We start from the raw sequence: 12,983 nt of genomic DNA on the forward strand, positions 1-12,983 counted from the left end.
TACAGGGGCATTACACAGCCGGGACCATAACAAAGCAATAAATAGCAATGATCCTGCCACAAAAGAAAAGCAATTGCTCCACAGCTTAGGAAGAGATGCCCTCTACTTGATGGCTGTTACATAATTATCCACTACGGGATTTAGCATCTGATAAATGTCAGACAGGACAATGGAGTGAAGTGGATCTCTCAGTCGACTCCAGCAACCCCCGTGATTTCTCCACTCAGATAGAGGTGTCTGCCCTGTCTGCAAGTGTGCAGTTCCCAGAGATAACTATAGGGAAGGTAGGAAGGATTAATTACAAGGGGTTTCTTAGCTAGGGGCATCTGAAAAAGCATGATGAGATTCAAAGTGAACATTTTTTTAACGGGCCCAATTTTAATTCAAGCTGTCTCATAACCCAATTAACAGATGTATTTGAAAGTCTTCTGAAAATTGAGTCTTTTCTCATAGGAGGTGTGCTGTAAGTTTGGGGATGATACGCAATATTCTTCATGTGAAATGAAGAGGCTGCATCCCTGCTTTAAATTAAACAAAGTAAGAACTTTGCACCCTTAACTATGGAGCCTCTTCCAGTAGGTCCATAACAGTTACCCACCCCACAGTCCTTGGGAGCCTTCAGCAGAGTGTGTGAAGGCACTTAGCTTAACTTCCCTTATTCCCCGAATTTCATTTGTGATGTTCCGCTGACATCGCTCTTCAGTCCGGCCTATAAAAGTCCCTTTTGGAGCGTTTGCAGTGTCAGAGCTGAAAATTCAGCAGCTTTATTCCCATCGCAGCCTGTGCTCTCCCTGTCATCATGAAGGTTTCCTTCACCCTCTGCATCCTCTTGGCTTTCATAGATGCAGGTGAGTCCCCTGATTTTGTGACTGTTGACCCTGTTGCAGCCCAAAGTGTAGAACTGGCCCTGGAACTGCAGCTGGGTGTCTTCCCATCCAGGTTCGAAATACCCCTGACCCCTGTGGCTTTGTCCCCTCTGCCTTGCATTGGGATGAACGGGGTTTGGGGTTAGCTGGGTTCATCCCTCATGCCCGATGCTCACTTGCTTTCAAATGCACCTTGAGGTGTCAGGGCCTGATGAGAAGATGTAGGGGTCAGGAACTAAATGGGAGAAAATGGCAGCTAGACATTAGTAAAGAGGTTCTAGCTGCAGGGTAATCTCTCCAGTGAGATTCAAGCAGAGAGGACATGAGGCACGAGTGGGGAATTGGAGAGCTGCATCATGCATTAGTGCCATCCCTGGACTGGAAGAATCGGGGAGTCCTATCCCCCAGGGCTCCATAGCAGCTGTAAGGTGATACTGACCCCTCAGGACATACAAGCCCCAGCAGTATTGGTGGCTGTTCCCCAGATCGTTGCGGCTTAGTCACACAAGTCAGCAGATACAAGAGGAAAACGAGAGGATGCCTGCTGGTGAAGAAGAGGAAGCTTGAAAGAAGAAGTGAGGAACATTCATAGCACCCGCTAAGACAAAGTGTGTTCCCTTTCCTTCCCTAGGGAGCTCTCTTCAGTGTGAGGTTTGCCATGAAATAGGGGAGAGCTGTTCCGGCCCCATGGAAACCTGCGATACTGGCAAAGAAACCTGTGGCATCATGAAGCACGAAGCTGTACAAGGTAGGTAAGAGAGAGCATAAACCAGAGTGGTGCAGTGGACAGAGCTGGGAGACAGGACTCCCGGGTTCTATTCCTCTCTCTGCCACTGACTGGCTGGGTTACCCCAGGTGAGTTATGTTCCCTCTCTATGCCTCAGTTTCCCATCAATCAAAGGGTGGGGCATGATACTTGTGAAGCAGGTTGATCTCTCTGGATGAAAAACACTAAATATTATTATTAAGCCAAGCAGTGTTTCCTACCTGGCAACAAACAATGTGAGGGCCCAGGTTTCAAACTTGGCGGGGAGGGACATAAACACCAATTTGATTCTCCAGGGCACCTGTTTGAGCATCCAGATTTAAGACCCCAGCACTGTAGCTTTGCCTGAAGTGCATCCCTTCCCACTTATCAACATCCCCAAGTCACCCTGTCATCCCCTCAAGGCACCTGCGTCGACATTCTGGACACAGCCCAGTTGGGTGAGTGAGATTCACCTTTAACGCAGGCAGTGCTAGATACCAGAGGGCTCCCATAGCCTGTTACTGTGGTGAGGGTGCTAGACTCAGGAGCCTGGTATAGAAACATGGACAGATAGACTGCAGAAGAACCCACCGGTCTGGAACCAGGGGCTCAGGGAGACGCTGCTTCCTCGCTGATATCTGGGGTGTCACCCTGAGGTCCTGAGACATGAAGCCCCACAGGCAGTCCTGCCCGAAGAGGCACAAGCGACAGCCCTCCGTGATTCCCTGGCACTCCCCATATAGACCAGGAAGCCATTTCTGAAAATTATCTGAGCAATGCAGACCACCAGTGTGCCTCTGTCTTAGACCCCACTTCGCCAAACCTCGCAGTGACTTGCCTTGATCCCAGACTCCTGACTCCTAACCTAGTCGACCTTGGTCCTGCTTTATGGTCCGTAGCTTAAGACCTTTGCTGACCTTGGTGAAAGCCCCTAGCCAGCCCTACCCTGATTCTCGCCTCACGCTCTCAATTTTTAATGGACTCTGACTTGGTTTTGACCTGGCCTGGCCATGGATTGATCTTGACCTCCGGTCCTGATACAGAGTAGCTCACTTGATGCCCAGAGTCTGTTCGTGACCCAGCCCTGATTGATAGATAGCCAGCACTATACTAGCATCTACCGTTAGAGACAGACCAGCATCAGTGAGTCTAGGGATGTAGATAGATAAGCTCCCCCACTTCTGAGCATCCTTATTAAGACATTACAGGGCACAGGAGTAAAGTTGGTCTCCCTCTTGGCCAGCACACCAGGGAGTCACAATTTTCAAGGCCAGAAGGGACACTGCGACCATCCAGTCGGGATCTCCTATAGAATGCAGGCCAGAGAACTTTCCCCCAAACAATTCCTGGAGCAGATCTTTTACCAATATATCCAAACTTGATTTTAAAATTGTCAGTGATGGAGAATCTACTATGACCGTGGGTAAATTACTCACAATTTATGCCTTATTTCCAGTCTGAATTTGTCTAGCTTCAACTTCCAGCCATTTGATCAGGTAATTCATTTCTCTGCTCAACTGAGGAGCCCAATAGTGAATTGAGGACCTCCGGAACTAACAGTACAAGTCTCTACAGCTGAAGCGAGGCTCTCGGTAGCTCAGGGCTGTAACATGCATGGAGTGGTTAGAGATGGGCACGCAGCCTACCATGGACTAGTGGGTAACAACTGTTTACTAAACAGTCCCAAGAACGGGGTGTTCTTGCTGGGGTACGGCTGTGGTGAAACTTGGTGGCCGCTAGCTGCTCCCCATGTAAATATTACAGTATGGGGGTGGGGAGGCATGAAATTCCTCCCTAGTGTCTGCGATGTGATGACGGCTGATCCATTTCCCCACGGTGATCGCCTTGCCCCCATGAGCACCACCTGCAGGATGGTTTTGCTGTCCCCAAGCCGGAAAGGCCGTGCTGTGTCATGACTGGGGGGAGGGGGATGGGGAAGAGAGGGAGCGAAGAAGTCACTGCTGGAAGGAATGCCCCTTGGTGCTGGCTGACAGTCAGGGTCCAGACACTCCAAGGGGAGAATGGGGGGTGGGAATCTGAACCCCAAAGAGTAAGCAATTGAATCAACCGGTTGTACACCATGTTATTGTGCATAAAAATATGTCGAATAAGATCTTTTATGAAAGCTTGTAATGTTCTGAACTTGATGGTCCTTATGAGACATGTATACAGACTGTGGGTATGAATCTTTGTATTTCTGTATACAGCACAGTATGCTCATGCCCTATGCTATAATTTTAAATACACCTCACAGCAGCGAGGGGCTTCTTCCAAGCCGAGTGTTTTCACAAAACCAGTCCCAAGTAATGACCTATGAAAAGACAAATTATGGACTATTACAGTTGACTGAGAGGCAATCCCCCCGCACCTGCAATGCTCTGAATAGCCATGAATTGAGAGAAAGGAAACCCCCCTGCAAACCCTCTTAAAAGGGAAGGGAACAGGATTTGAAGTGAAAGGTATCCAGAACTGAGGGACAGTCTCAGGCATGTGGCTGTCTGTCTTGCACACTGGATCCCCTTTCTGGCAGGGGATTTGCTGGGAAACTGTTCAAAGGTAACTTCTATTAGCAAAGAGAATTCAGCTAATGTCAAAGTGTAAAGCCTGAAGTTGTATATTTATGTTTATTTTCTGTGTCACTTGTCCGTGTTTGCTGCTTCTTCCTATTTCATCTTTGAATCTGTGATTTGTCTATAACATAAACGTCTCGCTGATTTTTACCCCAAGCAGATCTCTGGTGTGCAAACTGCGTGGAGTGTGTTTGCCAAAATGAACTGATAACCAGGGGCAGGTTTCACTTCTTCTGGGGGCCGACGAACCGGAGTTGGGAAAGTCTGAGTGTCCAGTAGTTAAGAACTCGTGGGGGGGAGACAGATTTGTGGAGTCTCAGGACCAGAAGGGCTGGTGGGGTCACCCTGGCAGGAGTAACTAGGCTGGTAAGACCTTTACGCTTGTAGGCTGACTACTGGCGGCAAGGCTCTGAGTCATAGCAATGTAGCGGTAAGGCACCCAAAGTTACAAGACAGGCGGTGAGAGAACCCCTTGCTGCTCTGGGGGACCTCGAAGCATCACAGTGGGCCTGTTTTGTTCATAACTCCACGTTTTTCTTTCTTATAGAGTCAAAGAGGATTGTGATAACCCAAAAGTCCTGCCTGCACTCCAACAGTTGCCGAGCAGACCCCATTAGTATGAACTTTGGGAACGGAATAACACAAAGGAACGGAATCATCTGCTGTGTGGGAGAAGCCTGTAAAACAGCATCTGACCCATGTACGTATCTACAAGATGCGCTCTCCTCCCCTTTCCACCTCCTCCTCTTCCTCTTCCCCTTCCCATCCTAGGCTTACAGTGAAACTCCTGCTCTCTATCCTAAGATTGCACCAAGCTGGGAATTCACCCAGATCCCGCCAGGGACGGCCCTGCCGCTCTCTAAGTTGTTGTGAGAGATTAAGAATGAGGTGATATTTCAGTAGGAGATTTCACCTGCTTTGCAGGGGTGCTCTAATGAATAACACAGAGTCCCAGAGAACATGCAGCGAGCACTGGACTGAATAAGCCTCAATCCCTGAGAATAGCCACTTGCCCTGAAGGGGGCCCGTTGTATTAAGTGAGATGGAATATATGGCCAAGGGTGGTAAGATAACCCAGTCACTGTCCAACATTAAACAATGTTAAATAAGGTTTGGGGTTTGGTACACAGAGACCTCAGCCTGCTTAGCACTATGGCAAACACACCAGGAAACATCCTTTTATTAAAGAAATAGAAAAGAAGGAAAAGCAGTGAAAGCCTTTGAAATGTAAAGTATGAAATCAGGCTTTCATTTTCACGCCCTTTCCCTTTAGCTGGAGAGAGTCTTTAGGAGGAAAAAACCCCCTTGTTTAGTCTCTAAGGGTAAATAACTGTCACTCTAGGTTGCGTTTTGGATTCAGCTGGAGCCAGTAAAGGTTGTGATGTCATCTGGATCCCTCTCTTTGGCCCAGTGTGGTCAGGACACCTCTCAGGAGCAGGATGACAAAGGCCCAGGAAACAGGCATGGGGGCAGGGGTGGCAGCCATGATGGTGAAGCTCACTTCAGTAGCCTCTGTTTGTTCTTTTGAGTGTTCTGCTCCCCCCCAAAAGGGAGGGACGGATGGAACAGCCCATCCCCTGGTTATTTTGTCCATCAATTAGGCCTAATAGCTGACACACCAATTTTGTTTCATTAACTTTTACTTCCAAGTCTTCTGTGTTTACAGAGCATGATTTCAACATAGTCCTTGAATTATATCAATGTGACTTTTGGTTCGGGCTAATTTAGTCTCTCTGTCTGGTTCTCTTGCACCTCTTTCATTGAAAATAACTTGACCTATTTTCCATGGTAAAAGTTATAGACCAGTTGTCACAACAGGCCTTGCACTGAATAACTCCCTGCTGGGGTTGGGAGGAGAAGTAAAATGGATAGGCCTTTGAGTTCCTACTAACCAGATTCTATATGGGAGAAGGTTTCACTCGAGAAAATTCTCATGTCAGTAGAGACTAGACTGAACTGCCCGTGGTATCCCCTGAGCTAGAACTCTAGTCCCCTGCAGTGGGAGGATTTAAAGGGCCATTTGATGATTTGCTACCAAGCTCCCTCACCCTCAATGCCAACTCTTCCTGCTAACATTGCCAAAGCTGACTGTGATCCTTCTGATTGTTCCCAGTGCCACCAATGAACACCGTGCCCAATGGCCTGCAGTGTCCGGCATGCTACACTGAGAATTCTTACCAGTGTAGTGAAGACACTGTGCGTTGTACCGGAGCCCAGACCCAGTGTTTTGATATAGCTGGGAAAATAACCATTGGTAACTTATTTATTTTTTCCTGTTATATTTTGGTTACTTTCGCAAACCTCATTCTATGAAATGCTTCAAAGAGAAATGAGAGAAAGCAAATTAAAAAAAAGCAAAAGAAATGTCAATGACACTGAATGGGAACAAATAGGAAACTGGTACAAAGGAATGTTTCTTTCCCTTTCCATGTTGTGTATAGTTAACCTGTGGAATTCATTGCCACAGAACATTATTGAAGCCAAGATCTTAGCAGGGTTCATAAAAGAATCAAACATTTAGAAAATTAATAAGTATGGATCAGAACATCTACACTTATGTTAGATAAGATATAAGCCCTCCTGCTTCTGAGTCCAAGACAGCTACTATCTAAATGGAGATTAAGAAGAAACTTCCCCTCTGGACAGGTGACTGTTTAGGTATGTATAACCATAATCTTCCTCTGAAACATACGTTACTGTTCATTGTTGGTGGCAGGATACTGGATTAGATGGACATCTGATCTGGTCTGGTAATTCCATTTTTCCTGAATTAAAAAAAAATGTAACTAGTGTCCCCTCTCTGCTGATCGGTAGCAGGTTGGCTTCCCCTTGGAAAAGAAATCAGTGTTATGGAGTCTGAGTATTTTCTGAGTGTAACTTGTTTATTTACACTATATACATCAGTCCTTGAACAGAGGTGATTGCAAGCAACATGCAAATAACCCTCTCTTTCAGAAATCTCAGCCCCCAAACCAAAGCCCGATTCCCAGGAAGCAATGCACCAAGTATTGGTTCTAGATAGAGAGATTAAGATAGAGAGCAAACTCTCCTGCTGCTTGCAACAGCCCCTACCCCACCAAAAAAACACCTGCCTCACAAGCTAACAACCACCCAGCATTTTGTCAGACTGAAGCGTGCTTGCACGCTAAGAAAAAGGACTTGCTAGACTGTGTGTAACAGAGCCACCAGGTGACTCCCAGTCTGAATAAACATCACTTGTATTCAGATACATAATTACATGCATAATTTCTCTGACACAGCAATACTGTCAGTTCTCCAGCTGGCCATAGAGACTTCCAGAGTAGAAAAAAATCCGGATTCCTAATGAAATAAACAAGTAGAAAAATCCCCATATTAGGGGGAAAATCAAAAAGCTTCCCATCCTTTATTCATCAGAAAGCGGGGTGAGGGGGAGGGAGAGGAAGCCAAAGCCCAATTCGCCCCCATTATTTCAGGTCAATCAAACTGACTCCAATTGCCTCTTTAAATACATTTTAAAAGAAACATCTAAAGGCTTTCAGGGAAAGTGACCTGACAGACACTTTCCTGCCCAGCAGAGGAGCTGACACCGAGTGTCCTGCCGGTGACTGGAAATGGGGGGACAGGGAGGATGATCAGAGAAGGACAGGGAGTCTAGAACAACCTTGATTGCCTCACGGGGGTAGTGCTATTGGGACTGACTAGCAACAGGAAGAGCCAGAGCTCCCCTGATGCCTGGTATGTGCTTCTTCCTCTCTGCAGGCATACTACCCCTAAAAACCGCAATGAAGGGCTGCACCACCGAGTCTGAGTGCACTGCACCAAAAGGGGAGAAAGGGTTCGATATGGACATTGTGAGGTTTGAGTGCAAACCAGCCTCCAGCAGAGGCCACAAGGCTCTTGGATTTGCCCCTTGTGTCGCCCTCCTCCTTCCACCCCTGTCAAGGCTTATCTTGGTGCAGCTGCTTTCTTGATCTTTCCTGCAGGTCTTGGGACACATGCCCACAGTTGCTGTGCTGAAGCCACTCTATCTGCTGCTTGCACATGGCACTTTCTGCAGTTGTTTTTCCCTTGCAGGGACTCTCTGTTTTCTACTGGAATCTCTCTGCCTTAGCCTTTTGCAATGAAGCCAAGAAAAATCTTCTAGATTTTTGATTTATTTAAGTTGGTGAAGTTTAATTATATTGGGCATCACGATGGCTAGGCTGGGACCCAGCGAGACCCTGTGTAGAACCACTAGACCAGGGGTAGGCAACCTATGGCACGGGTGCCGAAGGCGGCACACACACTGATTTTCAGTGGCACTCACACTGCCCGGGTCCTGGCCACCGGTCCAGGGGGCTCTGCATTTTAATTTAATTTTAAATGAAGCTTCTTAAACATTTTAAAAACCTTATTTACTTTACATACAACAATAGTTTAGTTATATATTATAGACTTATAGAAAGAGACCTACTAAAAATGTTAAAATGTATTCATGGCATGCGAAACCTTAGATTAGAGTGAAGAAATGAAGACTCGGCACACCACTTCTAAGAGGTTGCCGACCCTTGCACTAGACAGTACAAGCGGTGGAAATGAGAGCATTCAAGACAACCACAGGGTCTGCCAGCATCCAGCAGCCTCAATAAAGATCCCCTTTATATTAATTCCACCTGAGTCTGTCCCTCTTCTTCTACCCCCTCTCATTAAAGTTGTGTGGCAGAATGTACCCCTTGTATTCACACCCTACACACTGTTGAAATAATCTTTGTACAAAGTATGCCTTGCAAGGTGTGATAAATGAATTGGGGGAGCGGGGTGTAGCTCCCTTTTATGGACACCCAGCCAGCCAGTTAGCTATAAAATCTTTCTTAGTAGTTGTTCTCTACTTGCGTTACCTGTAAAGGGTTGAAAAGTCTCCCTGCATAGGTAAAAGGAAGGGAGTGGGCACCTGACGAAAAGAGCCAATGGGATGGCTAGAACTTTTTAAAACTGGGAAAAAACTTCCCCTTTGTCTGTCTGTGTTGTTTTCCTGAGGAACAGAGACAGGGCTGAAACTATGCTGTAAGAGCTTGGGTCAGGTATGAAAAATCATCAAATCCTACCTAGAAACTACTCATTTGGAACCCCAGATATGTAAGTAGATCAGGAAATATTTAGGAAGACAAAATTAGGTTTCTCTCTCTTTATTTCTTTATGGCTTGTGGACTCCTCTGGGCTAACCGCAAATGCTTTTGTTTACTTGTAAGCCTTTAAGCTGGACCTCAAGAACGTTATTCTTGATGCTAATCCTTGTACGTGTATTTTTTTAAATCTAGCAATAGTCTGAGTTTTCAAATGTATTTTCTTTCTTTTTGTTTTTAATAAAATTTACCTTTTTAAAGAACAGGATTGGATTTTGTGTCCTAAGAGGTTTGTGCACAGGTTATTTAATTAGCTGGTGGCAACAGCTGGTTTCCTTTGTTTTCTTTCTCAGCTCTTCCTCGGAGGGCGTGTGTGAAAGGGCTTGAGGTACCCCACAGGAAGGAATTCCCAAGTGCACCTTCCTGGGTTTTCAAAGGGGTTTTTGCACTGAGGTGGTGGCAGCATCTATCCATCCAAGGTCAGAGAAAAGCTGTAACCTTGGGAGTTTAATACAAGCCTGGAGTGGCCAGTATTAATTTTTAGAATCCTTGTGGGCCCCCACCTTCTGCACTCAAAGTGCCAGACTGGGGAATCAGCCTTGACACAAGGTGTCATTTGAAAACTCATAATTTACTGATCAGTATTGTCCTAATAATATACATGTGGCAATTTTGTATGTGAAATTATAAGATTCCACTGTATGGTGTTGTTAAAACATGTTCCAAACTGGGATTGGCAAATAGGTCTGTCCTAAACAAAGGAATGTGTGCTCTGCTTAATTTGCATTTAAGCAGTAAACAGAATCATTAAACAGGAAGGGGAACAAAGGAAGCTCAAATAACTGAGGAAAAAACAGCAGGGAACTTCTTTCCCCATAGACTTTTTGTCTCCTGGTATCCAACTGGAAATGTTTTTCAAGAGGGTGACTGAAACTGTACAAAGGAGGGACAAACACCACAGAGGATACCCTCCCCAACACACTCTATGCCTATCGATTCACTGCATCAGAAAGGACAAAGGAAGCATGCACTGGATTCTGGGAGAAAGGGTCCTGACCTAAGAAGTTTGGTTAGCAAGACTGCTGAAAGCGTATGGTGAGAAGCTTTGCTTGAATCTGATCTAGTTTGCTAAGTTAGATATTAGTAAATGTCTTATCTTTATTTTTCTTGTAACCATTTCTGACTTTTATGCCTCATTACTTGTACTCACTTAAAATCTCTCTCTTTGTAGTTAATAAACTTGTTTTATTGTTTTATCTCATCCAGGGGGTTGAAACTGAAGTGTTTGGGAAACTCCATTTGGAGTGGCATGGGATATACATATTATTTCTATTAAAGAAATAACAGACTTTATATAAACTCGTATTGTCCGGGAGAGGGATGGCCAGTACAGGACAGACATTTCTGGGTGAAAATCTAAGACTGAGAGTGTGTTGGAGTCACCTTGTAGTATAACTCAGGCCGGTGCGGACCAGACTGTAACCCTAGTGTGACTGGCAGGCTGCAGTTACACACAGAGGCTCAGGGTGTGGCTGCATGCGGGAAGGCTGTTTGTGAGTGACGCAAGTGGGAACTCCATCAGCAAGGCATTGTAAGGCACCAAGGTTGCAGGGCAGGGATGGTACAGCTGCTCATTGGTCTACACTGTACCTGGGTATGTCACAGTTTGCCAGTATAATGCTCCCCCCAGCTTCACTTTCACACTGGTCATGGGGGAAGCCATCAGTTGGGAGTGCATTAGGGATGCCACTACAAAAATCACTGTCCCCTAGAATCAATCATTGCCTGCTGTTCTCTGCTCTAACCACTAGACAATACTCCCTTTCAAAGCCTCCTAGGTGGGGGTGCCATGGGGCTCCGCGTGCTGCCCCCGCCCTGAGCACTGGCTCCCGGCCAATGGGAGCTGGGTGTGGAGGGTGGTGCCTGCAGGCAAGAGCTGTACAGAGCTGCTTGTGCTCCTCTGCCTAGGAGCTGGACCTGCTGTTGTCCACTTCTGGGGCGCAGCGTGGTCTGCGGTGCCAGGACAGGCAGGAAGCCTGCCTTAGCACCCCCACTGCGCCGCTGACCAGGAGCTGCTGGAGGTAAGCCTGAGCCTCTTCCTGCACCCCAAACTCCTCATCCCTGCCCCCATTCCAGAGCTCTGACCCCCTCCCACACCCTAACCCCATGCCCCAGCCCTGAGCACCCCAAACCTGGAGTCCCCTCCTGCATCCCAAACCCCTCATCCCCAGTTCTGTTGGGTTGTGGGCATCAACAATTTTCTTCAACTGGGTTGCCAGAAAAAAGTTTGAAAACCTCACTGCTCTAGAGTCCCACCCCTTCTCCGCTTGCTAGTATCCTTAGCACCCCAAATGCTGTCCACCATGTAGAGAAAATTGCTTATACTCAAATGTTTTCTGCTTTTCCTGGATTCTCAGGCCTAGCCTAGCTTGGAGGTGGAAGGGACCAGGTTTTTAGTTTCTTGCAAGACTCCTTCTCCTACCCTCCTGCTTCTCTGTGCTTGACGTTGGGGATTCTTTGGCTACGCTGACTATCTATCCCCTCTGTTCTGAGTCCCAGTTCCTATATATAATACACTGGGGTCACAGCACAAGTTTACATCATTTTACCAGAGAAAACATTTTTCTGGAGCCCGCAGCTGGTGATCAGCTGCAGCGTGAGCATTGAGTGCTCTTGTAATGTCCTTCTTGTTCAGACCCTGAAACCCTCACCAGACAGGAGGTCCTTAAGCCAGGAATGCTGTCCCCAGCCTCTGTTTGCCAGAAGCTGGGGATGAGTGACAGGATGGATCACTTGATGATGACCTGTTCTGTTCATTCCCTCTGGGGCACCTGGCATTGGCCACTGTCAGAAGACAGGATACTGGGCTAGATGGACCTTTGGTCTGACCCAGTAGGGCCGCCATTATGTTCTTTCTTTTAAATACTCCCAACAAGCTAGCTGATGGAGAATGAGATGCGGGGGGAGGGAGTGTGGGAGGAAGAATTATAACTTGGGGTGGGAGTGGGGCTTATAATGTACATTTTATGCAGGAAACCCCAATTCTCCCCTCCCCTATTAATCATCAGTTAATTGTTTACACAGACTGTACAATTATATGGATATTGAAGGTGGAATACAAGTGCCCCTTTGGGTGTTTTCTGTATGTGGAATATTTCAATACATCAGCAACTCACACACTCAGCATGTTTCCAGATCTGATAACATCTTGGATTAAAAGCAACTCTCCTATCTATGCAAACCTTTTTAATTCTTAAACATATCTTGTGCATATTCATGCATAGCATAATATTACTGTACGTCACATCACCGACTACAGATCTCTATCCACTGTTTCAACCCTCTGTTGTATTCTGCCTTCAGCCATTCCACCCTAGCCTGTGATCTTATCAAGTTTCAAAAGCTAAGCAAGGTTGGTCATGCCTGATCAGTGCTTGCGTGGGAAACCTAAAAAAAAAATCCAAGGTGCTACAGCAAATGGTACTAGTGATACAGTAGGGGACACCCTTCCTTTTGAGTCAGTAGTGAGCCAACACCACATCTGTAGAGATTAGTCAAAGCTTAATACCCATGATAAGAGCCTGGGTAAGAAGGAAGAGGAAATTCTCATTGATAAGAAGAAATTTGATGTAATTGGCACCATTGAAAGCAGGTGGGGTGGATCACATGATCTGAATGTTAAAATCACTGGTTACAACCTGTATAGGAAGATAGA

General features: G+C 46.3%; 1 protein-coding gene across 1 annotated transcript; it reads left to right on the top strand.

Annotated features, from left to right (window-relative positions):
• The first annotated feature begins 755 nt into the window (after positions 1-755).
• On the top strand, positions 756-8,491 carry LOC123372171 (phospholipase A2 inhibitor NAI-like). The gene is made up of 5 exons (XM_045020151.1): positions 756-848; positions 1,498-1,614; positions 4,732-4,884; positions 6,298-6,438; positions 7,926-8,491. Exons 1-5 carry the CDS (start codon positions 800-802, stop codon positions 8,135-8,137), a joined length of 672 nt encoding a protein of 223 aa, XP_044876086.1. The 5' UTR covers positions 756-799; the 3' UTR covers positions 8,138-8,491.
• The last annotated feature ends 4,492 nt before the right edge of the window (positions 8,492-12,983 follow it).

The sequence above is a fragment of the Mauremys mutica genome, chromosome 6, assembly GCF_020497125.1.
Source record: "Mauremys mutica isolate MM-2020 ecotype Southern chromosome 6, ASM2049712v1, whole genome shotgun sequence".
Lineage (NCBI taxonomy): Eukaryota > Metazoa > Chordata > Testudines > Geoemydidae > Mauremys > Mauremys mutica.